At 40.4% G+C, this 27,446-nt stretch overlaps 1 protein-coding gene across 1 annotated transcript; it reads right to left on the minus strand.

The window, feature by feature from the left end:
- On the minus strand, window positions 1–25,167 carry NAF1 (nuclear assembly factor 1 ribonucleoprotein). The gene is made up of 8 exons (XM_051618290.1): window positions 24,551–25,167; window positions 22,157–22,295; window positions 20,173–20,266; window positions 13,929–14,011; window positions 12,697–12,857; window positions 9,407–9,458; window positions 3,001–3,106; window positions 1–678 (listed from the first exon to the last, which is right to left on the minus strand). Exons 1-8 carry the CDS (start codon window positions 25,165–25,167, stop codon window positions 263–265), a joined length of 1,668 nt encoding a protein of 555 aa, XP_051474250.1. The 3' UTR covers window positions 1–262.
- Window positions 25,168–27,446: the final 2,279 nt, after the last annotated feature.

The raw sequence follows: 27,446 nt of genomic DNA on the forward strand, positions 1-27,446 counted from the left end.
TACCAGTTTCCAGTAAGTTTTATTTATCATCCAAAATTATCAGATATTATAAAAATAAACCATTATTTAACATTCAGTTATTTTTATAATAGTTTCATTTTTTGAAATAGAAAACATAGAAAAAATTAGCTATGTGTGTCCCACAAAGCTTCAAACTCTGCATTTGTTCTATTGTCACAGAAAAATGAAGCATTTCCAAAATAAGGAAATGCAGTCTTGGCAGCTTGTTCTTCTTCTCCTCAAACTCCGTATTTATGGAAACTTAATAAGGCCTGAACTGTGAAGGATGGCTATCTGGAGGAGGTGGAGGAGGAGGTGGTGGAGGTGGTAAAAATGGGTATGAGTTGTACATGTTTGGGCCTGTCCAAATCATATTCATATTTGAAGGCGGAAGGTGGAATTGATGCACGTCATTAACAGAACCAAAAACTGGAGAAGGAAAGGGATACTGTTGCATCATTGCATTTTCTTTTCTGTGAGGTTGTGGAAATACTGGAGTTTCCTGATGTACTCTGTTGTCTGAAGAGTAGAGATGCGGAGGTTTTACTTGTGGTTTCAAAAAACCCGGAGGGCCTGACAAAGGAGGAAATGGAGCCCTGGAGAACCCTCTGCCACGGTATCCCCTTGAATAACTTGAAGCAGGTTGCTGCAATGACTGATTAAATCCCTTGTTCTCACCTTAAAAAAACAACAACAAAATTTAAAAACATACAGTTCTAATATTATTTTGGAAATATTAAGTTTAGTCCTTAACAATCTTTCAAGATGAAGTCGAGGAAACTTGAAGAGTAAGCTTATCAACGCATAATACCAGCAAATAATACATAAACAACAAAATACCACTGGCAAATGTACTGCTTAGTAACATCTTGACTTAGAGTAATATAGAAAGAATGATCCCAAGAGTTGCAAATTCAGTCAAAAAAAAAAAAAAAAATTCAGTTTTTTCCCCTCAAGGCATTTTCATTTGTATTAGTGATTCACAGGAACTCTCAAGTATTTTCAAAGCTTTAGTTTAAAACAAGATTTAAAAGCAAGACATTTCAAAACTGAACATAACACTGCATTACACTGAAGTGGCATACAGCTTTCAGACCTGAGTTGGTATCATAGCACAGACACAGGACACTAGCAATTATTCAAACTCAAATTAATAAAATTAACTTACTCAAATAAAAGTCTGTACCTTTAGCCAATTAACTTTCAGCATTCATCTTTCAAAGATGAGTTTTTCCCTGCACAGGTCACTTAAAGCATATATTTAAGGTTGAAAACAAATGTACTGCCACTTTATAAAAATAACCTTAGAGTATTTAATTGGGTAAGTGCTATAAAATTAAAAGAACCAAAACAGTAAAAATGTTCCAAAGAGCTCCTAAGATACTCAAAATGCTATACAATGTAAACTATTACATGATCACTAAAGGATTTTAGGGCTAGAAGCAAATAAGTTATTTAGGGAAATAACACCACATAAAAGTCAATGAACTTCAAGAATCTGTGTGACCTAATCCTTGGTACATGACTACACAGAAACATTTTCACCTGTGAAAAGCTAGAGTCTGGAAAAGTAGTTTGATACCAAAATTACTCATTTTCATGGGGTCTAGGACTTAAAGACTCCTCTCATGCATGCAGTCCTCTCGGAAGCACTGAAGTGAAAGTACTTGATTTGAGTATTTTTGTTCTTTCTTCTCCTATCAAAGACTGTAACAAGCCAATTTTAATATACTTTGAGTTTTATGAAGATGCAACCAAGCAAAACTCCATTTTGAGACTGAATTTGTGCCTTAATTTGCCAGATATCCTTGTTACTAAGTTCCACAGCCAAACTATGCACACTATGTGAATTCATACCATGTTATTTACAGAAAAATGTAAAATCATAACTGTACTCCCTTGACAGACTGTAACAGTTCCTCTCATTGTGTTCTCAGCTATGGAACACAGCTCAGGAACAGCCTCAGCCAGTCCTAGGGAAAGGCAGGTCTGTATTAAGTAAGCTTTATAAAGGAAGTGCAGCAAACTCAAGGAGGGAGTCAGTCCAAGAACATCCATGTGGGGAAGCACTGTGCAGCAGATGGCTGAAGCAAACTCGTATTTAAGCAGAAGAGGAAGAGTGGAGTGCATAAGAGTCAGTAATACTTAAAGGGAGCGGTACAAAAAGCATGTAACAGAAGTAGACCAGCGAGAACAGAGACAAAGGGATGCAATTTAAATTATTCTACCAAAATGGCACATGAAAAACAAAAAGTTTTGTCAATAAAGAAGCATGAGAGAAGACACATAGGACAACCTGATTACTGCAAACAGAGCACAGCTGCAAGCATACACCTGGAACAGAACTGTCAACAGCAAGATAAAGGCACATGAAGAAGGCTGTGTAGATAATGAAAAACTATACATAGTTTATATTACTATAGGTTTGTGTATCTAATTATAGTGTTAGGTAGACAGAGAGGTTTTCAGTGGGATACACAAGTAGCAGTTATTTTAAAGGAGGAGTATTTATATGCACTGGGTGAGGAAGAGCTTCTTTTCAGATAGAGAAATAAATTACCCATCTAAGACTTGTGTCTTCTCCCTGATTATAAAAAAAAAAAGTTTCCAAAAATCACACGTCTTTCCTCTGTCTTATCCCTGCACTCAAAGGCTTAAGCTAAACTTGGGTTTCAGTAACTCCTGCAATAAGCAAACCCTAAATTCCAAAATGTGGCATCTGTTTTATACCCTCACTGTGTGTCAGCTGACACAGTCTAAAGAGGCTCTGACTCTCCTCTCACAACTGTCCTGCTCCTATACTTCCCTTCCACAGTTTAATGGAAAAACCTTCATTTTCTTTTTTTTTTAAATAAGGAATGTAGTGACAAATTCACTACTACAACTTTGAAAAGAACTGATATGCTGATTAACTGTATGAAAGCTCAATTATTAAGATAACATTATGCGATTCAAACTCAGTTTAACAAATAGAAGCATTCACCCATAGCATTCACTCACTTGATGCATTTGTTTCTGATCTGAGTTTCTTCTTTCCTTGACTTTGAGGCTTCTTTTTCTTTTGTTTTGCCTCTCTTTCTTTTTCATCATCACTGAAATCCAAGGCCTGGTTAAAAAAAAAAAAAAGAACAAAACCATATAAAGACTGCACAAAGAATTTCACTTGTAGTGATAAATAATTATTTAAAACACAATCCATCCTGCAGTCAGCTTAGAAGACTACTAAAGCTGCACTTCCTATTTTGAATTCAAAGAGCCACCACATGTTCAGCTGGCTTCTCAATGCAATCAAGAACTTAACACTTCATAAATTTCTCGTAAGACAATAATACAATTATTAGTTATTTCTTCTAATTTTCCTTAAAACAGCAAAATGCAGGCAATGAACACACAGTTTTCATTGCCTAAATGTAAGAATAGAAAAAAAAAATAAATTCCACAACATACAAAAGTTTTGAGCACTCTCAATTTTTCAAGTGTACCTTGCACAGCTTTTTGCCAGGAAACAAGAAGACTTTAGGTAATTCAATGGAAAGTCTACCAAGGGTTTTATTTCACTCTTCCCTAGAATAAATCCTTATAGACATGGAATTTACCTGGTTCTTAACAAAACCGAGAGGAAAAGATCAATACAGCAGTAGCCAAGGAAATTCCTGAGGGAGCTGACTAGTTATTTCCAACAAAAAACTTCTAAAGGCAAACTAAGTAAATTAAGATATGGATTTAAAAAAATAATTATTTGGTAACCGATACTTAACCCAGGACAGTTAAACTACATTAAAAATTGCTCCAGCTTAAGCTAGAATTTTCTGTAGTATATTTAATAACACTTGTTCCCATTAAACATGCAATAGAAATGTTATTCTAAAGTAATTTCCAGCTTTGGAGAATGTTGCCATTTTCAAGAGACTCAATGACACTACAACATTTTCTTACTACTACATGAAGTTTTGCTACGTTTAAGAATCCTAGCTTGGTGACAACAAAGTAATCTGTCAGCACAGTAAGTTCCTTGAAAAAGAGCTACTTTGTATGACTTCAAGGGGTAGGGTTTGTTCCTCCCTCTCCCAATTGTGAAAGGAAGGGTTTTGCTTCTTACTGATGTACTGGTACAGCGTATGACAAACATGCACCTCAAAACACTGCACTAAAAAAAGCTACATAAAAGTTCATTCTGAATCCAACTATCTCTCCCCTTCTACAACACTTGATTATATATCTACTCAAAAAAAGCCACATGGACATACAAGACCATAATAAAATATTTCACAAACTTCTGCTTTTTCTAAGGACTTCATATGCCACCCCCTAGTAGAGTAGAAATAACAAACAACAGGTACCTGTTGCAATGAGTCTAACAGGAGCAGGGCCGAGTAACGACACGACAACCAATATGGTCTTACATATCGTTCTCATTTATTGTTAGTTCGGTTGTTACTTATATACTCTAAGCTGCTGTCCACGCAGCTGTGCGTGCGGACAGATACCTTATTTAATTGGCTAAGCATAACTGTTCATGCAGCAGGCTTCATTTTACTATTGGTTATGACTTTATGCATTACAAGCACTATTTAGTTACATTCTGCAGTTTTCACATTCATTTGCACATTCTTGGATGCCCAACCAAGATACATTTCCTCAGTTTCCCAAGGCTAAAGACAGCCCTTGTTGCAAACAAGAACAATTGCTAGCTTCATACTTTGCTGTTACAGCAAGGATTGTCAAGCCCTCCCAGGCTCTCGAAATCATGACCCTGCTGTATCAAAAATTCCTCCACAGGTACCTTCTATTGCTAGCTGATTTTCATGTGACATTCCATAAAAGCCACCTCCCACAGAAATCAGTTATCTCCTCCTGCTATCCTTGTAGCAAACAGATCACACTTTGTCATCCTATGACAGCAAAGACAAAGCCAAGAGAGATTGTATTGCTGAGTCTACAGCTAAACTGGGCTAATTAGAAGCCTGTCAGAAAAGGAACACTTACCATACATCTTAATTTAGCAAGCATAAAATACCTAACATGAATTTAATGTTCATACAAAAATACAGCTTCGCAGTATCACAAAGAGAACTGACTCCAGCAATTCCACACAGTTTACCATGGGAGCTACTCAAAAAAGTTAGTGTCAGCTGCGGGCTCTAAAAGCATCTGACTGTAAGAGACAATTTCAAGCATCAGTAGCATAAAATTTAATCTGCAAACTTGTCAACAGCTATTACCTGCACAGCAAAAGCCACTTTCTATCAGCTCATCAGCTGTTACAGATAAATACCTTAGTGTAAATTCTAACCGCTAGAACTATCTAAAGATTATTCTAATTAAGTATTACAAGATGTTAGATGTGGTGTTTTCTCCAAAACAGAGCACATAGTGTTGACACCACAAAGTCAGAATAGCCATGGCAGCCAAGGTTTCATAAAAAGTAAACAAGTTTGCCCATCCTTGCTATCACCAACTCAATTCAGGCTTCCTTCCTTCCTACAGTGAAGTACAGTAAACCTAAAGCTCCCCCTTGTACTTCCAGATTCTAAGCTGAAGTTAACAGTATCATAATTAAGAAATATCAATCAAAAATAAATACCAACTTTGGAAAAACACATCTGCAGTAGACTGCTTGTGGTTAGAAACCTACAAATTCCAAGTATATGCTTACAAGCTCTTCTCTTGAACAGCTTTAAAATATGACTAAAATAAAAAAAGAGCTCGCCATTAGCCAATGAGCACATTTTGTATCATTACTAGAAAATTTTTCAAAGAAAGCTTAGACTAGCCAAACATTTCTAAGTTTACAGTCTTTCAAAGTTCTACTGATCACATTCCTGAAGTCCAATTATATGCAACACTTGTAATTCTCAATTAACGTTCTCCATGAGATGACGTCTCCTTAAAAAAGAAGGTAATTCACAGGCAGAAGTGACAGGTAAGCATTCTTTCAGAGAATTACATAGAATCATAGAAAGCTTTGAGCTGGAAGGGACCTTAAAGATCATCTAGTTCCAAGCCCCCTGCATGGGCAGGGACACCTCCTACTAGACCAGGGTGCTCAAAGCCCCATCCAACCTGGCCTTGAACACTTCCAGGGATGGGGCTTCCACAGCTTCCCTGGGCAACCTGTTCCAGTGTCTCATCATGCTCACAGGGAAGAATTTCCTCCTAACGCCTAGCCTAAATCTCCCCTTTTCCAGTTTAAAACCATTACGTCCTGTCTGCTCACTATGAGCCCTTGTAAAAAGTCCCTGCCCAGCTTTCCTGTAGGCCCCCTTCAGGTACTGGAAGGCCACTGTAAGGTGTCCCCAGAGCTTTCTCAGACTAAACAGACCCAACTTCCTCAGCCTGTCCTCATCGGAGAGGTGCTCCAGCCTTCAGATCATTTTCATGGCCCTCCTCTGGACTTTCTCCATGAGGTCCACATCCCTGTTACACTGGGGGCTCCATAACTGGACACAGTACTTCAGATGGGGTCTCACAATAGCTAAGTAAAGGGGGAAAATTACCTCCTTTGACCTGCTGGCCGTGCTTCTTTTGATGCGACCCAGGACACAGTTGGCTGTCTGGGCTGCAAGTGCACATTGTGGGCTGTTGAGCTTCTTGTCCACCATCACCCCCAAGTCCTTCTCTTCCAGACTGCTTTCGATCCATTTTCCACCAAGCCTGTATTCTTGCTTGGGATTGCCCCGACCCAAATGCAGGACCTTGCACTTGGCCTTGCTGAACTTCATGCATTTTGCACAAGCCAAATTCTCAAGCCTGTCAAGGTCCCTCTGGATGGCATCTCTTCCCTCCAGTGTGTCGACCTCACCACACACTTTGATATCATCAGCAAACTTGCTGAGGGTGCACTCAATTCAACTGTCCATGTCACCAACAAAGATGTTAAATACTACTGGTCCAAGTACCAGCCCTGCTCAATATATGATCACTGCTCATCTCAATCCTACCTCTGGGATGAACAAAAGGTATTTCAAAATGCATCATCCTCACCACAGTGGAAAAGTCAACATTAGACTGACAGAATGATACATCGTTACAGGACTTATGTATAAGCATAGAAAAGCCTGTGTCACAACACCTCTCCTTCAAGGCAGAAAAACTGGCCTGGGATTAGGACTTCGAATGCGAAAATTGATACTGTCCCTCACAGCATCTGTATGGACAGTTATCCAACTGTGGAATGTGGAGGTTCATGGTGCTCTGCGTGAAGAAATGGCTGAAGAGCAGAGTTCAAAGAGCTGTAGGGAAGGCATTACAGAAAGCTGGCAACCAACCACTGCTGTCAACAACTCCCTGAGAAGGCCAAACAGAGAAGGAAGTGCTGATCTCTTCTCCCTGGAATCCAGTAATAGGATGTATGGAAACAATTCACAACTGCATAAGGGGAGGGCCTAGGATGTCAATAACAGACAGTGACATCACCTAGCAATGATGGAATTTGACCACGCATCCCTTGCCTGCTTATATTCAGGTATTGAGTCTCACCCAGCCAGTTGGCACCCACACTCTGGCTGAGCGAGTCAGCAAGGTTTGGAGTGTTGAGCGAGGCCTTTTGTTGCAGCTCTCAGAACCAAGCCCAGAGCCATCAAGGGATTTTCCCTGGCCCTGCCATGTTCAGGCAGGAGGCATGCAGAGGTGAGCTAGGTGGGGAAACCTCACCCTAGGGAGCTCCGTTTTCTTCCTTGAGGGACTCAAGCACTTCTTCCGCCCCTACCCAGGCCAGGCCAGCCAACACTTGTGGCCTCTCTTGCGTTCCCTTGTGCAACACCGGCTGCTGCGGCACTGGGGAGAGGGAGCAGCTTGGCCTCCTCAGCTCCCCACAGCCCATGGCAGCATGTGAGGAGTATGGCCACGGAGCTGGAGAACTGCTGTCTCCTGTGTGCCTGAAGAGCTGGGAGGAGGCTGGTTTGGTGATGCCATGCTTCCACCAGTTCTGCCCTCCATGTGTCCTGTGGTGGGCTGAGAGCAAGCCTCTCGCCAGACAAACTGCAGCCCTTTGCACGTCCCTCCTGGCAGGACACAGTGTCAGGCACTGAGGAAGCCACGGGGGAAAGCAGCTCTGCTGCAAGGGACAGCAGCAGGACACAGCTGGCCCAGGCAGCCAGCAGAAGCAGCAGCAGACTCCCAGAGCCCCATCTGCCACAGACACATCAAGAAGGTCACCTACGTCGCCTAGTGCAGGCACTGCTTCTGCTTTGCCAGTATCCAGGATGGGCCAAGGGAAGTGAGACCTACCCGCTCTGCAGGCAGCCTTTGGGGCAGCTGCTGCACTCGGTGTGAGAGGACAGCAAGTACGAGAAGTACATGCTGGGCCTGCCTGCCCGTCTGCGCAGGACAGCCAAGGAGAGGGTCCACAGCCCGTCCCCGCAGCAGCGCTACGACCTGCAGAGAGGGCCCATCGACGACCACCCTTCAGCTGGCAGAAGCAGGCCTGCAAGGACCAACCATGCTCAGAGGTGGGGAGCAGCTCCAGGGCTCTCCAACATCACCTCCCCACAGGCTCCCACACCCAGTGCTTCTCAGGAGCAAACAGGGCCCAGCACAGGCCAGTGCCCAGCCGGCCCTGCTGCTGCTGCTCCAGACCCAGGCACCAGCAGAGTGCGACTGCATCCCCTCAGCATTGTCCTCTTCTGCATCCAATAAACACCTCGGTGCTTTGCAGGGAATCTGTGTGCCTGTGTGCTCAGCAGTAATTAAATCATCCCTGTATTATCAACACTGTTTTCAGTAAAATTTCAAAACACAGCCCCACAACAGCTACTATGAAGAGAACTAACTCTATCCCAGTCAAAATCAGCAAAGCTCTCACTTCTATACAATCCTCTATGGCTACCTGTGTATGGAAGAAGTGCATCTCCTCTCATGAAACTAGTGTTTTATATTAGGAAACAGTATTCTAAGAAGCCATTGAAAAATTCAGATGTCACATTTATCTAACGGAGCACACATCTTGCACTGCCAACGAGTACATTTTGTCAACTACTAGCAGACCTTTAAAGACAAAAAATTGCTTGTGGCAAGGTAAAAAACAAAGCTGCAGTGAAAGAACAGCAAGGACAAAGTTCCCTAGCAGATGTGTAACTAGTAGGCAAGGTAAAAGCACTGCTACTTAAAGTTGAATGTTCAGGTTGCCAGCCATATTCAGGAAGGGCTAGAGGAACTGAAGACAGAGATACATTTTCCCAATCACAACAATCAACTGGAAAATGACAGCTAGTACTCTCTACACTGATTGCGAGTCCTCTCCAAGAAAAGCATGACCTTATTTTCAATGAAGGAGAGGTACAGCCAACTCTTGTCTGAGTAAAAAAAAAAAAGCTTGCTAGTTAGTTAATCCACACAGAAATTTTCCTACACATATCTTTTGTAATTATAAACAAATAAAACCCAACACATCGAAAACTATAGTTACTTCAGGTGGTGGTTCTTGGTCATTCTTCCAAGATGCATCTGAGCCTTTTTCCCTAAAAGAAAAAACACAAAACAACACCACAAATTAGTCCATCAAGATGAAGGAGGATGGTCTAACAGGGCCATGAAACATCTAATTGAACTTACATAGTAGTAATATACTACAGGTTATAAATAAATTGCAAATACTGTAGGAAATAAGGTAACACTTTCTTCAAAATATCAGATGTCCTACACCAGGAGCTGTCGGTTTTGAAAGAACTATTTGATTTTTTAATCTAAGTGAACAGTAACATATAGCCAAGTCTCAAATTGACACATACATGTCACCTGAAAAATCTTCATCCTTTGAGTGAACTGACCATTTCACTCAGCTAATATTAAACTTTGATCAATAGTTTCTCAGTGCATCCTTTTGAAACTAAGTTGTTTTGAACTTGCATTGAGAAAGTTCACTGCAACTTTCCTATGCTGACTGCTAAGAACAGTCACAAGTTTTCTTATTCTTCTGGTTTCAAAATACATGTCTTCAGTTAAAAAGGATAATAAACTAGTCTAGTAGGATACAGGCTTTAAGTATAACTATAGTGGAGTGGATCTGGAACAAGAAAAATCTCTAAGCGTGGCTTATACTTCTATTAATACAGTGTTAGCTAGATAATTAGGTTTCATCTTCTACTTTAAGCATAAAAGTAATAAGTAAAAGACATTTAAGGAAGCAAAAAATTCATATGGTTGAAAAGCACCAAAACTAATTTGAAGTGCCATAATTTATTTTACCCACCACTTCAAGAACTTCACTAAAAATCAAGCAGTTTCTTTGATGAGCACAAATTTGTCCAACAAATTTAATTTATGCTGTTACACTATGTGGAATGTTTTTTCACACTGCTCACAAATTCATTTTGGTCTGAGATGTCAAAACACAAGCCTTAGGAGACAAACAATATAAAATAACGCAATACTGAAAATTCTTACTTGCAAAACAGAACCATATAGTTAAAAATACTGTGTACAATGTAAATAGTCTTGAATCAGTGCTCTAGTAACATGGGGGGGGGGGGGTATGTATACATAAAGTCAGCAGCAATCAAGCAACAATAGTTACATTAAAGTACATAGAACTGCAACTCTGTACAATGCAAGAAGATTGCCTGCCAGATTTCAGAAAAAGCTTCAAACTTTCAGTTTCTTTCAGATATTAATCAAATTCCCCTCTTTTCCAAAGTATCATGACAGTTTTGAGTAGTAAAACTTCACAGCTCTAGTACTACACAAGCTGGCCTGCACAAACTAACAAAAAACAGCGTCAAACTTGCAATATGCTAAGGTCCAAAAACCTTTTCGTGAAGCACTGACCACAGCTCAACTTTTTTACTATCCATCCCATTGTTTTTCCTTTATGTAGACACCACAGCACAGATCAGAAATTGAAATATTTTATCCTTTCTCAGTGACACCTACTTTGTGCAAAGGCAGCTCCAACAAATAGTACCAATTGCCTCACAAAAGCTTAAGAACCTTTAGTGACAAAACCTAAAAAACCCAAACTGTTTAAGCAAAACATAACCTAGAATCACAACTGTTTTGGTTGAAAAAGACCCTTTAGAGCATCAAGTCCAACTGTTAACCCAGCACTGTCAAGTCCACCGCTAAATAACATCCCTAAGCACTATAACTACACATCTTTTAAATATCCCCAGGGATGCTGACTCCATCACTTCCCTGGGTAGCCTATTCCAGTGCCCGACATCTCTTTCAGTGAAGAATTTTTTTCTTAATATCCAATCTAAACCTCCTCTGGGAAACCATGGTTCCTGTCAGATTACACAGGTGTTGACACTGCTCATTTTAATGCAGGGCAAGAAACAATGTCTGATGCACTGTTCAGTTGTACTGCTAAGTAACAAAACTGTAAAACATCCTACCTAGCACTCAATTTTGTACCACATAAAATAGCGAGGTACTACCAAAAGACAAATAGTTCCCAAAACTAATTGCAAAGCATGTAACAACCTAAAACATGAGTCTCATGTCTCAGATGCCAAGTCCAGCACACAATTATTGATGCAGTAAGCAGATGACTAAAGTATGTGCAGCTACTGTACTAAGTAACAAAGGTTAGTGGCACAAATCCAAGATCAGCTGACAACAAAATGCTGCAGAAAAAAAACTAAACAAGCAACAGGCTCATGGTTGGACTTGGTGATCTCAGAGGTCCTTCCCAACCATGACTATTAACAGAGTGAGAAAGTGATCTACTGGAAAAAATATATTTGTTGCTTCCAGAGAAATGAAAAAAAGAGGGAGTGGAACAAACCATAAGCAGGCCTAGCCACACATGCATGAGTAAAGAAAAAATTTATTCAGTGTGAACAGTGGCAGAGTTTCAATTAATGAAGACATCAATATTACTGGCTATAGTCAGAAAAAAAACCTGCAAGTAATACGAATAGACAGAGATGACATTGCTTGTATGACAAAGGACTTGTTTAACCTATAGCTATTTCAGACAATTATTCATCAATAACAGAACACTAACATCTAGCAGTCATTTATTATGCTTTATTTTTTATTCCATACCTTTCAGTACACTTCCTTTTAAATAGCAAAAAGGTTCTACTCATACATGCTACTTTCCTCAGTGAGACTGGGATACAAAAACACTATTGAGAAGCTTCTGAACATCAATCTACATAGTCACCCAAACCTCTCCCCTCTTCCAAATCTACAGTAGGTAATTTCAAGGTAGAATTGTTATTCTGCAACTGAACAACAGATTTACTGATCATTCAATTTCAGTTCTGGCCCCGTAACATGAAATAATAGTAAAAAAAAAAAACTTGCCCAGAACTCAAACAGGTTTATTATACGTTATAAAACTAAACAAGAATCTGAAGAACAATAAAACCTGCAAAGTTCAGCTTGTAAACCCCATGTGTGTGTGTGTCTGCAAGGATGTGGGGGAAGCAAGAATTCATTTTCTTCTGATGATATTTTAAGTAATACAGCAACATGAAAAGAAAACAATATATTAAATTGAATAATAAGCTACTAAAACTTCAGTAATTATAACACTTTAGAAGCTTGTAGTTTACAGCTACTCCATACTGTTTTGAAAGGCAAAACAGTACAACCTTGTTATTACAACACAGTTGAGAACACCTAAAAAAAAACCTGCTAGTGTCAAGCTTAGTCCTATAGTTTCTCACTCAAGGCTCAACTTTTATCCAGTACTTTTATCTATATTGAAATACGTTATAACCAGATGAGAAAATAAGTTACACTCACTGTTTCAGCTTCTCTGCAAATATATACTGTGTGAAGTCCTCCACCGACGGAGCAAAATACATGCTATCCTGCACATTAATACCTTTTGCTTTGATATGCTCAGAGCTGTTAAATCTTAACACATAAAAGGGATGTAAAACAGGACCAAATATTTCAAATATCTGAAACACAAACAAAATTAAAATGTTTAAATAAACAACCAGAAGTAGGTAGCTAATTTCACTGTAGACAACCATGAAGATTTAGGATGTTTTGTATTCAAGAAGTTTGATGTATTTCCTAAACGCAGCATCAAATAAGATTACTTTCATGCTTCAGTTTTATTACCACAATTGTTTGACAGTATATATCCCCAGCTACTGTTTAAGTCACAACGTGGAAAAAAAAGTTCTCTCAAATGCTGATGCTTGTTTGTCCACCCAACTGCCCTTTTTTCACTGTCAGCTTCTTCTACTTTAGTAATCCTTCCTTTTGCCAAATCCTTATTCTTCCTACTCTTCTCCATTATTCTTTCAAAAGTCCTACATCTGGAACAATCTCCTGATAATTTAATCCTCAAAGTTCATTTTTACAAGACCCTTTACATCACTTCCCCTGTCTGTTCCCCAGTTGCATTGAGAGCAGAGAATTTTGACATGTTGTACAGAACATCTGCAATTTCAGGCTGAGTTTTTTTGTTTCATTCTCATCTAGCATTCAAAGATATTACAGTAGTAGCCATTCTAGATGCCTTTTCTTCCCCAGAAAACATACAAAATTTAATACAAACAGAAAACATTCTCAGAAAACATTCTTCATTACACTTGCATGAAGCACACACTGGTCTTAAACTGGAACCTCAGAGTATAGATATGTAAACATTCCCCATTTTTGCTGAAACTTGACTCTTAATATCGTCAGTCTTTGCCCCCAACTCCAGGCAATAAAAGTGCACAGCCTGTTATTTGAGACATCACACATCCAAAAGTATCCTCTCCCTCTCCACAAGCACTCTCATAAAATAGGAGAAACTCATCACACATTTTTGTTCTGTAAGGATACAGTGAATTTCAGGTTAGGAATTATTGAGATTAAAAAAACAGGTAACTACAGCAAGTCAAAAGCACAAAGAAAAACTATATATCTAAAATCTTCCTCTTTCATTAAGCTGACATTCAACACTACCCATTGGAACATTAAAAAATACTTTGACTTTCTTATTAGAATAACAAGGGTTTATGTTTTACACAAACCTTTCCTGCTGCTTGTCGATCTTCTTTAAAAATTATGCTTTCCTCATTTACTGGAGGTAGGCCTCTCAGTGATTCAACTATTACTAAAATAAAATAAAAAAATAATCAATTAGAACTGTTTCAACAGCAGTTTTTAGTCAATTGCAGTGAAACTTACCAAACACCATCACTGTTTATCGAAGTTCATAGAGCTTCACCTGAAAATTCCTACACACACAAAAAACTACTTACAATCATACATCCCTTCTCCAGCCATATGCAAGTGGTAAGATTTAAATTTGCTTACACAATTATTGTTCTTGAGGGAGGAAAAGGAAAGGATACCACAGGAGATTGCCTACTGATGAAGCAAGCATTCTTACTCCAGCTCCAGAAGGCATCGTGCTCACAGGCTCTTGTCCTGGCAGGGGATTTCAACTTCAACATCTGCTGGAAAACTCACAGCAAGGTATAGGCAATCCAGAAGACTGCTGGAGTGCCTTGAGGATAACTTCTTAAGCCAGGAAATAGATGGCCCTACCTGAGGGGATGTGACACTGGACCTGATGGTCACCAATGCAGGTGAGCTCATCAGGGATGCTAAGACTGGAGGCAGCCTGGGCTGCAGGGATCACACACTGGTGGACTCCTAAAGGATACGAGTCAGAGGAGGAGTCTACACTACTCCTACAGGCCTTGAATTTTAGGAAATCAAACTTCCAGCTTTTCAAGGATTTATTTAATCAGTAGGACCCCCTGGGAAAGAGTCCTCAGGGACAAGGAAGCAGAACCGAACTGGCAGATCTCTGAGGATGTTTTTCACAGAGCACAAAGGCTCTCAAACCCCACGTGCAAGAAATCAATAAAGGAAGGGAAGACACCAGCATGGCTGAGTCAAGACCTGCTGGCCAAACTAAAAGGCAAGAAGGAACTGCACAAGCAGTTCAAGCAGGAACTGTTATCTCAGGAAGAGGATAGGGACATCGCCCAGTTGTGCAGGTATGGGGTCAGGAAGGGTAAGGAATGGCTAGAACTGTACTTGGCAAGTGATGAGAAGAATAATAAAAAGGCTTCTACAGGTATATCAATCAGAAAGGTAAGGTTAAAAAAGCATTCCCCCTTGATGAGCAAGGATGGCAAACTAGTATCAACAGATGAGGAGAAGGCTGAGGTTCTCAACAACATTCTTATCTTGGTCCTCACATGCTACCTCTCTCCTCACACCTCCCAAATTAAAGGACCTCAATAAAGGTCCTCAATACAGGGACAAGGGGGAGGAAGTCCCTCCCACTGTAAATGAAGACAAGGTTCATGATCACCTCAGGAACCTGAATATACCTAAGTCTACGGGACCTGATGAGAAGCATCCCAGAGTCCTGAGGGAACTGGCTGATATAGTTGCCAAGCAACTCTCCATGACATTTGAAAAGTCATGGCAGTCAGGTGAAGTCCCTGGTGACTGAAAAAAGGGAAACATTACACCCATTTTTAAAAAGGGTAAAAAGGAGGATCCTGGAAACTACCAATCTGACAGCCTCACCTCTGTGCTTGGGAAGATCATGGAACACATCCTCCTAGAAGCTCTGACCAGGCACACGGAGAACAGGGAGGCAATTTGATAGCCCGTATGGCTTTACTAGGGGCAAATCCTGCCTGACCAACCTAGTGGCTTTCTACAATGGGTGACTGCATCAGTGGAAAAGGGAAAACCTACAGACGTCATCTATCTGGACTTCTGCAAGGCCTCTAGCATAGTCCCCTGCAACATTCTTCTCTCTAAGTTGGAAAGATATGGGTTTGATGGGTGGGGTGTTTGGTGGATAAGGAATTGGCTGGATAGTCACATAGAGTAGTGCTCAATGGCTAGATGTCCAGATGGAGATGGGTGACAAGTGGTGTCCCTCAGGGGTCTGTACTGAGGCCAGTGCTGTTTAATATCTACATCAATGATACAGACAGGATGAAGGGCACCCCCATCAAGTTTGCAGATGATACCAAACGGACAGCTGTGGTCGATATGCCAGAGGGACAGGATGTTACCCAGAGGGATCTGGACAAGCTAGAGAACTGGGCCCATGTGAACCTTATGAGGTTCAACAAGGCCAAGTGCAAGGTCCTGCACCTAGGTAAGGTCAATCCTCCTTATCAATACAGACTGGGGGATGATGCGATAGAGAGCAGCCCCATGGAAAGGGACTTGGGGATACTAATGGACAAAAAGTTGAACACGAGCAAACCATGTGTTCTCATAGCCCAGAGAGCCAATCATATCCTGGGCTTCATGGAAATAAGCATGGCCAGCAAGTCCAGGGAGGTCATTCTCTCCCTCTACTCTACTCCCGTAAGACCCCACCTGGAGTTCTGGAGCCCTCAACAGAAGAGGAATGTGGACCTGTTGGAATAAGTCCAAAGAAGGGCCACAAAAATGATCAGAGGGCTGGAGCACCTCTCCTACAAAAACAGGCTGAGAGAGCTGGGATTGTTCAGCCTGGAAATCAGAAGGCTCTGGGGATACTGTACAGCAGCCTTCCAGTACCTGAAGCAGGCCTGCCAGAAAGCTGAGGAGGGACTGTTTACAAAGGCATGTAGTGATAGGATATGGATGGGGCAATGGCCTTGAACTAGAGCAGGGTAGCTTTAGGTTGGACATTAGGAATAAGTTATTTACTATGAGGGTGGTGAAGCACTGGAACAGGTTACTTAAGAGAGGTGGTAGAGGCCCCACCCCTGAAGACATTCAAGGTCAGGCTCGACAGGGCTCTGAGCAACCTGACCTAGTTAAAAAAGGTCCCTGTGCACTGCAAGGGAGCTGGACAAGATGACCTTTAAGCATCCCTTCCAACCCCATACATTCTATCATTCTATGGGTACAAAACAGAAGTCTCAGATACATATGTGTGAGACAGCTGTTGTATTTAACAGGGATGTTTTTTAAATAGTTGCATAGCAGCAATAACCTGTTTTTTTGAGTGAAGATGCTCATGTCATGTTCTCCATTCTTGGTATTCCAAATGAAATTCTCCTTAGAAAAAAGAATGGAGATGACTATTCATTATAACTTCCTCTAGTAAGTTCTAAGAACAAGACTAAAACACTAAAGATGTCTAGCAGCCCAGTCACAGCAGCAATTAGGGGTGTGATTTATGTATGCAGATACACTACTGGAAAAACACTTCTTCAAACTGATGTCATGTAATAGTCTCGTACTACATTTGGGCCTAATCTATGATTAATGATGGCGTGCATAGTCAGAACCATCATGTCATTCCAGTAGCTCAAAATACTTAAACACTTATAAATGGGCACAGGAGTATGTTCTTCCTCCATTAAATACATAATTTTATACACAGCCTACTTAATTTTTAGGTTTTCTGGATTCAGAGACATAAAGAGGTTGTTCTTCACTGAAATCTTTTGAATAGTTCGCTCTCTTTGGTAGTTGTTAAAATCTGTTGCTTTGGTGTAGAGAAATACCAGGTTTTCCTTTACATTCAGCAGGAATTGTGCTTAAAGCTGTCAATACAGAGGTCTAGCAGCATTACACTAAAAAAAAAATCTGATTCTGAAGATAATCTTTTCTATCTCTAAAACAAAGCAACGTTCAACTAAGCACTTCCAATGCTCCATCATCAAATAAAGTCACTCAAGCAGTTATGTGTCAGTCAGGTTCCAATAAAAACTAACAAGATTATCATTAAACTTACGTAACAGGTCTTAAAGTGATAAACATCTCATCAAGCTGTAACTTCAGCTTCGCTTCTCTTTCAGTCTGCAAACACCTTGTGATACGCCAAGCAAGATTGTGACAATGCTACAGGCTTAGTAACAGTTTACTGTATTTCAAGAGAAGTAGTAAAATTAGTTGATTTTGTGCCTAACTCTAAAATACAGTAAAAGAACACAATGTGTTGCTTAGCCCTCGTGAGAAGTACAGCTTAGCCAAAACAAACAAACAAAATGAACAACAACAAACCAACACACATCAACAGTAAACTCAAAACAAAACAGAACAAAAAATCCAGTCTTCCAGAAGGCTAAAGAAAATATTCTGAAAACATAAGTCATGCCTGTCCCATGAAACCCAGGAGAAACATTATCACCTGAAGTCTATCTGACTTATAGCTCCCCAAGCCAAAAATCCTCAGCTTCTACTCTACCAGGGCCCAAACTGCAGTCCCAGGGCAAGTTTCTCATATATACCAAGGCTGCCTACTTTCCAGGCTACAATCCATACAGTGAATTTTTCTTTCCTCCAAGTACCTTGAAGCAAAACACAGCAAAAGTGCTGTTAAATTGATACACTGACCAGAAGTTAAATTAACAGAAATGACTGTCATCTTGCTTTCAGTTAATATGAAGCAAGCGTGCACCTATGCTGTTCCAACTTTAAATCTACCTCATAGTAAGAAATAGTCAACCTCAAGGTATCACACACTGCAGACAAATGAACTTGGAAACTTGCTATAGAGAACAGCCGAGATTTCTGACACATCTGAATGATGGAAAGCATTCAGGATACTTATTGTTGTGCCAAAATACTCTTTGTGATTTCCAAATAAGACCTCAGTTCCCCTCATACTAGATAAGACATCCCATAGGCACAGTATCAATTTAGTTCAAAAAAATCAAAAAACAGCCCACAATAAGCTGGCAGAGTCCTTAATATGGCCACAAAGCAACCAAAATTAAGGCCACTCAGATACCCGTTTCCAAATGAAAAGAAAGGAAGACACGTAGAAAGAGAGCGCAATAAAACAAGTTAGTAAAAGGAGAAAAGCAACACAGATATCTTGGGATTTTATTCCATTCCTAAGGCTTAATTTAATGATTATTAGTCTGTTTTCTAACTTTCATCAAGCAATCTTAAATTCAATACTTCAAATATTTCATTCACAGAGTAAAATATAGACTCAAGACTTCACCTATCAGTACACCAACAGGATTTGACAAGGTTATACAAACCAAGGAAAATTAGAAATTAAGGACAATTTTCAAAAGTGAAGTCTTTAAAAACAGCTTTATTCAAACATTCACATACTAGATAAAAAAATAATTGCAAAATAATTAAACTGTTTCTCCTTACTTATATTGAAACTACCACTTCACCTGAAAACAGACTTACTGAATTCACCATTACAAACAATAGGCAAGAAAAGGCAAAGCAGAACAAAAGGACACTGACCAGATTTCTACTCCCACACTCAAGCCAGCTTCCTGCACATGAATGAAATTACATCTAACTCCAACTCAACACCACCAATAAAAATACTGCAAAGGACTTGCCCATATTACCTGGAGCCTTTTAGTATAAAAGGAAACTTAATAGCAAAGGTTATTTGCTTTAATTCTTTTATACCCCACTCAAATAGTTCCAAGATTGAATTAATTTCTAATCTTCATATGCAAATAGCTTTGAAAGCAGCTCAAGCAGAATGGAACACCAGAAATAAGTCTAAATACAAACTATGGATAGTTTATTAATATCAGCTTCAGCAAAAGTTTGATTTCACATATGAAAAACTGAGGTCTCGGGTAGATCTGAAATGATCCCTAAATGTGTATCACCTGTAGTTAAGCTTACATCCATTTTACACCTCAATCCCATTAAGCTTATCCTTCAGTACCTATAAATACTGCTAGTCATGCTGTCTTGTGACTGCTGATGCTGGCAGCTGGTCTTTGGTCAAGGTGCCAAAGGAGGGATAAATTAAAAAAACAAACAAAACTCTACTCAAATATACCTAATACACCAATTACCCAACAAGCACTGCTACACTGGCTAAAGATAGTTATTTTCCTTGTCCTCACATATTAACCATCAAGCACTTGTGACTGCATTGTACCGCATCTGCGCTTTCAATTATATACCTCCTCTATCTTCAGAGATAATTCAAATATAGCACAGACAACTGGAAAATGTCTTAAAATACTGAAAATCTTCAAATCTTACTGTTGCCCAAATTACTATAAAATCATAATACAGAGTGAAAAAAGGCTTTTTAATTAACAAATCAGAACATCAAAGTCACACAGTGATACATGCATAATATTAATAGCATCTTAACTTTTAGAAGATATAAACCAAGTAAAAGGGAATTCAATGCAAATGTCATTTGATAGTCTGAGTTTTCATTCAGCAACCCACTAATCTCTAAAATAGAATGCTGCAGTACTTACAGTTTGAGAGAACAGTTAAGTACACAATTAGTGCAGAGATACACCGAAGTTATCTTAACTAAAACCAAAACGACAAAGTTTTGCCTACCTAGCTGCTCAATGATGCTGGACACTGTCCCAAAGAGCTTCAGTTCGACATCATCAGGCAGATTTACTGTTAAGTCTTCAACAGGAGGCAGTTCCTGAAAATTTTGAGTCAATGTTCAGAATATAAACTCACCACACTAAGACATTCATACTTTTGTTGCTACATAAATGTTACAGTCAGGAAAATCTCATAGCATTTTGGAAGATTTCATAAACAATCTAGTCTGATTTGTCTCTTCCAGAAAAATTCTAAATGAACTCATCTTGGGGGTATGTCACTTTCAAAGTCACTTTTCTATTGAGATGCTACTCTACATATTTCCATTGCAAACAAAGTAGAAGTAAACTTTATTCAACTGGAGAAAACCAACTAACTATAGCCATTTAGTTCATTTTTTTGAATGTTCAAGTTAGGAAAGTTCAATGCAGAACTTAATAATTAAATAAAGTTATAAAAAAAAAAAAAGAGAAAAATTGTAATCTTTTTCAACACACAACAGAAAATAACACATAGCAGGAGATAAAATAGTACTAAATACACCAGATGTGTATAATCTGATTTGACAAAATGGTGTCTCTCTATTTATCATAAAAGCACAGAATGGTAAGGGTTGGAAGGGACCTTAAAGATCATCAGGTTCCAACCTCCCTGTTATGAGCAGGGACACCTCACACTAGACCAGGCTGCACAAAGTCTCATCCAACCTGGCCTTGAACACATCCAGGGAGGGGGCACCAACAACCTCCCTAGGCAACCCATTCCAGCACCTTACTACCCTCATAGTGAATAAATTCTTCTAAATCCTAAATCTCCCCTCTCTCAGGTTAAAACCATTACCCCTTGTACTGTCACTATCCCCTCTGGTGAAAAGCCCCTCCCCAGCTTTCCTGTAGCCCCTTCAGGTACTGGAAGGCTGCTACAAGGTCTCCCTAGAGCCTTCTCTTCTCCAGGCTGAGAACTTATGCTATGACTCAGACTACTATAGATGATGTAAAGGTCACAACAACCTATATGAAGAAAATTATTTTCAGCTAAAAGTTGTATTTGGTGTAAGAGGATAATTCTAGAGAACACTCCTAAAAAAGGCACTGAACTTCATCTACACAAATGAGTAATGCACAAACAATAATCACATTCATTTTTTCTTCAAATGTAAGCACCAAAATCTGCTATCAAAGTCCTTTCAAAACCAGTCTACGATTCTATGATTTGTTTCTCATTCGAGAAAGCATTATTTTATGAAGTGGGAGACCTACAGAATAACAGATACACATATACTTTTAATGTGACACTACAATGTTATATTATTCTTTTATTTGTAACCCTTTACAAATGATGAATAACTAATCATCCATTAGCATAATACCAGAACTCATTCCTTTAAACATCTTATAATGAGGAAAAATGAGAGTAATAATGGGTATGTTATTTGAGAAACAAAAAAACCCCAGTATCTTGATGCAAATTAAGGTACTGATCTGCAGTACATAAAACAGTGGTGTAACAAAATACAACCCACTTCTACAACCACTCCAAGTAATTTTGTTCAAGCCAGTACAAGTAATGCAATCTGAACCTCTGCAAGGCTTAATACAACATTCAAAATTTTTACCTCAAGGCTAAGCTTATTTCAAATACGTCTGCAAGACATAACAGAACTTCAAGATTCTCACATAGAGAAAGGATGACGAATGCCTGCAACACACAACTTAGAAAAATATACAAAAATATCCAGAAACTTATTTTCATTAATTACAACTGTGACTTTATACAAATATGATCCCAAAATGAGCTGTGAAACTCAATTCAGAGGGATCTTACAATACTGAAAAATAAGACAAGTTATTAACTGTGCTATATCTGAACTAGTGTAAAAATACACATTCAATCACTAGGTACTGTGATGACTTAATATGTTTTAAGTTAAAATAGTTAGAATTGGGCTCCTATAAAAGGGTTTAAAAAGATAACACGTTGCACTTACGTCAATAGGCAACTCATCTTTTGTTTTAACACAGTAAGATCGGTTATCCTTCTCATTTGGATGATCATCTTCATCAGATAATGTTGAAGGGGAAGATGAAGAGGAAGATGTAGTTGATGAACCATCTGAATCCGTATCACTGAATAAAACAAATATGAGAGTTAAAATACACACTTTTACATTACAGATAAAAGTGGTTAGGTTATACATCACTCAAATACCTTTGGTTACCAGGTATGTTTTTCTGAGCTGTACACATTTGTATACAGAAGAGTGGCAAACTTTCCTGAACATACAAAACACTGGACAAGATTATAAAAAAAAAAAAAAAAAAAATCTCAGAAGAGCAGCAGCTTTGGCAGCTCAGAGCAAATGCTAATATCTACAATGGCTCATTTGGGTTCCCAGTGTTTCACTGCTGAATGATGCATCTGGCATATCACCTCTTTAAGTTCACCTAGTCCAGTTTCTCCTCTCTACCCCACACAAAAATCCAGGACCAGCATAACTCCCTCCATCAGACATCACAATAGTTACAGTTTGGGACCTACACTTCTTTGGTTTGTGAGTGAAAGGAGACATTGAAGTCACAGGATGATCGCTTCAGTGTAATTCCTAGATAAATACAGCCAAATTAGGACCATAACGTCTATGCATATTTTGACTTTATATATTAAACATTACTTGATGTAACTGAGCACAAAATAAATTTCCAAGAGAATAAAAAACTACCTGGTACAGCTCACTGTCACTCTTCATGTACCATCCCAACATCAGAATAAAGCTAAGTGAAAGTCAGGAAAATACTTATTCCAATCAATGCATCTTGCACTATGAAGGTAGAAAAACCTGATCTATTTTGTGCAGATAAAAGAAACCAGTTTCACAATTCATGGCATGACTTAATTTCCCTAGTACATATTCACACAGATTACTAATTTAACTTTTCTCATTCACAAATGCACAAGAGATGTTTATTGTCATAAACTCTTAACACTTCAGGTAACAAGCACAGTAAGAAACTAGTCCTTATTCACATTAACGTGGTTTCTCTCAAAAAAATCTTAAGTTCTTCAAGAGCTGGTGGATGAAACAAATGTAGAATAACTGATGCTGGCGACTGAAAAAAACACATTACAACCCTTACCCAAAAATACTCAAGAGACACAAAAACTTTTCTAAAATTGCATCTATCCTTTCTTACCTGATCTGGCCATTAACAAAGCAGCATTTAGAAAAAAAAGTGATAAAGTACTAGAAATGCTCCCTACCAGATTCTTTGGTATTATACTGCCTTCTTCACAAGCAAATGGACAGCTTTCAATCATCTGCTTTCCAACAAACGCTGATAGGAAAGACAATAAGTAAGAGCACCTCTCCAAACCAAACTTTTGAAAAAGACAGATATGAACTTCTTGGAACAAAATCAAGATAGCAGAAAGACAAAATCAGTCAGACTACCAGGGATCAGTGGAGAGAGAGGGAAAACAAAAAAGGAAAAAAAAAAGTTTGAGATATGCATAGTCTGTTAAGTAAATTAGAGCTGTGAAAACGTTGTCTTTAATATTCATCTGAACATGAGCATAACAGATTTTGGAAGGAAAAAAGACTACAGGCAAAGCTCCTGCCATAGGGGGCACTTTACTCTCCCATCACTTCACGTTCTAGAAAAAATTTTAACTGAGCAAAGAAAGTATTTCCAAAGTCAAGCTTTAACCCATTAACTGTTACAGACGCTCAGCATCTTATTTTTAAAAGGAGATCCTTAGACTTCATTTCAGCCTCCACTTGTTAGAAGGAGAACATATCCATCTTGCTGCAAAGGTTCAAAAAGAGCACAAAGCTCCCTGAAACGTACTAGGGGTGCAGGCTTCTATGACTGAAACAGAGCCCACATCTAACCAAAGTTACCTTTCACCAACTGTACTTGGACAGCAAAGCACAGATGCAAGTCATAGAGATAACATCAGGGTGAGAGTGATCTTTTCTACTGAGACGCCAACATCAGCGCAGAAGTTAAGATCTGCGGACTCTTTACCTTGAATCCCACATTCAGATTTTTCCAGCGATAACACTGCGGGTATCTTGTCACAAACTACGTGACCCTGTGACGACCATGTCAAACAAGCCATTGAAATGGCCATGACGGCACGACCAACCCTGACGCTCTCCATGCTACCACTACCAAACTCATACACATAACTGGAAATGCCATCACTAACGCGAAAGGGAAAGCTACCGAAGCCCTGGGGCGGGGAGAACGGGGCGACCTCGCACGCCTCGCCCGCAGCGCGCAGAGCACCAGCGGCCCGCGCCGCCGGCCACATGGGCCGCCACGGAAAGGCTTCGGAAGGGAAAGAGCGACCCGCCTCCCAGCCCTAAGGCTAAACCCACCTGTCCGAGGCCGAAGAGGGTGCGGCGGCAGCAGGCCCGCTGGGCCCCGCGGGCGGCGGCGAGCGGTGCGCTCCCTCTTCCCCACCGCCCTTCCGAGAGCTCAGAGGGTTCGCCGCCCCCTCCTCGCCCGGCCCCGTCTCCGCGCCCGCCGCCCCCTCCTCGCCCGGCCCCGTCTCCGCGCCCGCCGTCTGCCCCTCGCCCGGCCCCGTCTCCGCGCCCGCCGTCTGCCCCTCGCCCGGCCCCGTCTCCGCGCCCGCCGCCTGCCCCTCGCCCGGCCCAACCGCCAGGCTCCGCAGCTGCGCCACCACCTCCCCCGGCGCCTCCATCCCCGCCCGAGTCCCGCGCGGCCCGCCAGACACCACTTCCGGCGCGCCGGGAGCGCCGGGCCCGGGAGGCGCAGGGCGCACGCGTGGCTTATGGCGGGGCGGGGGCCGGGGGCAGGAGGCGGGACGAGGGGCGGTCGGAGCCCGGCGCTGCCCGCTGGCCCCGGAGGTGCTGCCTGGGGGCGCGGGGGCGTGACTGGCTGTGCAAGGCTGGGTTGGTGGATCGGGGCCCTTCCTTAAAACCAGCCGTTCTGTTAAAAGCTGGTGGAAGGTGGCAGGAGTGAATGTTGTCATCGTTTTGGAAGTCTTTTGTGCTGAAGTCTTGGTAACTTGGTAGGTTTTATAGGTGCTGTAAATCAAACACCAAAGTTTTGTTATTACGAGGGCCTGAAAGACAAAGCTAGAGGTCACAGCTGCGCTTGCTGAGGACTGACTGGGATGGAGGAGTTTGGTATTTTATAAACATGCTGACAACACACAGAAAATTTGTTCATGTAACTAAAACTTTAAAAACAGCTCAGGAAAGCTTTATAGTATCAAATTACTATAGTACTACCTAACAATACTGTAGTGACTGTGTAATAATACCTAACTTTAACAAAACTTAACCACATCCCTAAGATAACCAAATAAATCACAACATAAATTGTAGAATCATAGAATGGCTAGGGTTGAAAGTGACCTTAAAGATCATCTAGTTCCAACCCCCCTGCATGGGCAGGGACACCTCCCACTAGACCAGGTTGGTCAAAGCTCCATCCAACCTGGCCTTGAACACTTCCCAGGATAAAGCATCCACAGCTGCCCTGGGCAGCCTGTTCCACTGTCTCACCACCATCACACTGAACAATTTCTTCCTAATATCTAATCTAATTCTGCCCACTTTCAATTTAAGGCCATTCCCCCTTGCCCTATCTCTTTGTGAGCCCTTGTGAAAAAGACCCTCCTCAGCTTTCCTGTAGGCCCCTGTCAGGTATTGAAAGGCTGCTGTAAGGTCTTCTCCAGGCTGAACAGCCCCAACGCTCTCAGACTTCATAGGAAAGATTCACCATAAATACCCAGTTTTGGAACTCAAGGGTTTTTTTGTGTCTGTCCAATGCCTCACACAACTCTGGGGGCCTAGTTTTTTGGCGTAGAGAGATCTGGCATACATATTATCCTGTCCTGTAGGAGGGAACAGAAGAATTTCCTCTGCCCTTCTCCAGCCCCTGTGTGTTTGAGACCTCAGAGCTCTTACTCATGACAATAACTCAGGAGGCAAGACCCATGTTTTCTCTTGAACACAACTTATCTGTTCCAAAACCAAAAGGATGTTTCAAAGACATGTACCATCCAGAGCTCATTCCATGATTTTACCAATAAACCCTTTGAACTGAGATTCCAAACTGCAGCCTGACAACTGTGATCCTGCACCAGCATTCCTGCTTTCCTGACCATCATGGACCTCCATCACACTGTCCTTTGGACTGGCTTCCACATGAAAGAGCAAAGGCTGTCTTTGCTCCCAGGCAACAGGGGGAATGTCAGAGTGTAATATAGGTCTAAGGAGGAACCCCGTAAATAAGAACATGGAAAAACTACTTGTGATAATACCAAAAGTGCCAAAAAGGACTGGGACTTGAATATGTGATGACAGCAGAGGAGAAAATTATATGTTTTCCATGTAATGAACTTCCCTTCCAGCTCTGGTAGAACTGTGTGCCCAACTCAAAGGGCACCCAAAACATTTAGGTCATCTCCAGAATGTCTGGGCTGTGTTAAAATAATAATCAAAAGAGTGCTTCTCAGGGCTGAGAGGAGCATCTGACAGGCAAAAGATTTCTTTCTCTGGTAGTTCCAGTCTTCATCTGCAACATGACACAGCAGAAACAACCAGCAGAATGTCTTTAGTAGGAAAATTAAATGTATACAAAATTGTATATAACATGATTCATCTGTTTGGTTTGGGGTTTTGTTTGATTGGTATTTGGGTTATTTGTGGTTTTTTGTGGGGTTTTTTTACATTAATCCAAAATTATGTGTAGGTCACACAGAACCAGGCACATTTGTGGGCATTTGTGTTTTTTGCACTGTCTGAAATGAGGAGCCTGTCCAGGCTCTGTGTATAAACAACCAAAGTAAACTCTCTCACTGCACTGTTACTCAGGGATCCTCTTCACTCCAATGACAACCTGAAGTGATGGTACCTGGTGTGTGTGGTCTGAACATTTCTGCCTTGTGCTGCAAGCTCTTTAACAAAAGAGATCTTCAGAAATTCATGCAAGGAAATGTCAACAACAATTGGATGTCAATTGCATGGAGATTAAATATTGAATAACCATAAAAATTGTTTATATTGAATCTCACTGGCAAATATGTTTTCATCCCTAAAGAGGTGACAGAAATGAGATTTATAGCCAATTAAAGAATAAGCAGAGGCAGAATCCTACTAAAACCCAGTCCTACAAAAACAGATTCTACACAAGCAGGTTTCATTTTAAAACTCAGCAAACAGAGCTTATTATTATTTTGAGGGTTGTTTTGTTTTCATTTTTTTGTTTGTTTTTCAGAACTTGCACTTTTCAATGTACCTG

The sequence above is a fragment of the Apus apus genome, chromosome 4, assembly GCF_020740795.1.
Source record: "Apus apus isolate bApuApu2 chromosome 4, bApuApu2.pri.cur, whole genome shotgun sequence".
In the NCBI taxonomy this organism is placed as follows: Eukaryota; Metazoa; Chordata; class Aves; order Apodiformes; family Apodidae; genus Apus; species Apus apus.

What these genes read in the sequence shown, in the direction of transcription:
- NAF1 (XM_051618290.1), bottom strand. Translation starts at nt 25,167, where the DNA reads ATGACAACATTCACTCCTGCCACCTTCCACCAGCTTTTAACAGAACGG. An exon ending in AAGATGAGTTGCCTATTGAC is followed by an intron (nt 20,267 to 22,156) that starts GTAAGTGCAACG and finishes CAAAATTTTCAG; the next exon opens with GAACTGCCTCCTGTTGAAGA. An exon ending in CAGCATCATTGAGCAGCTAG is followed by an intron (nt 14,012 to 20,172) that starts GTAGGCAAAACT and finishes ATTTTATTTTAG; the next exon opens with TAATAGTTGAATCACTGAGA.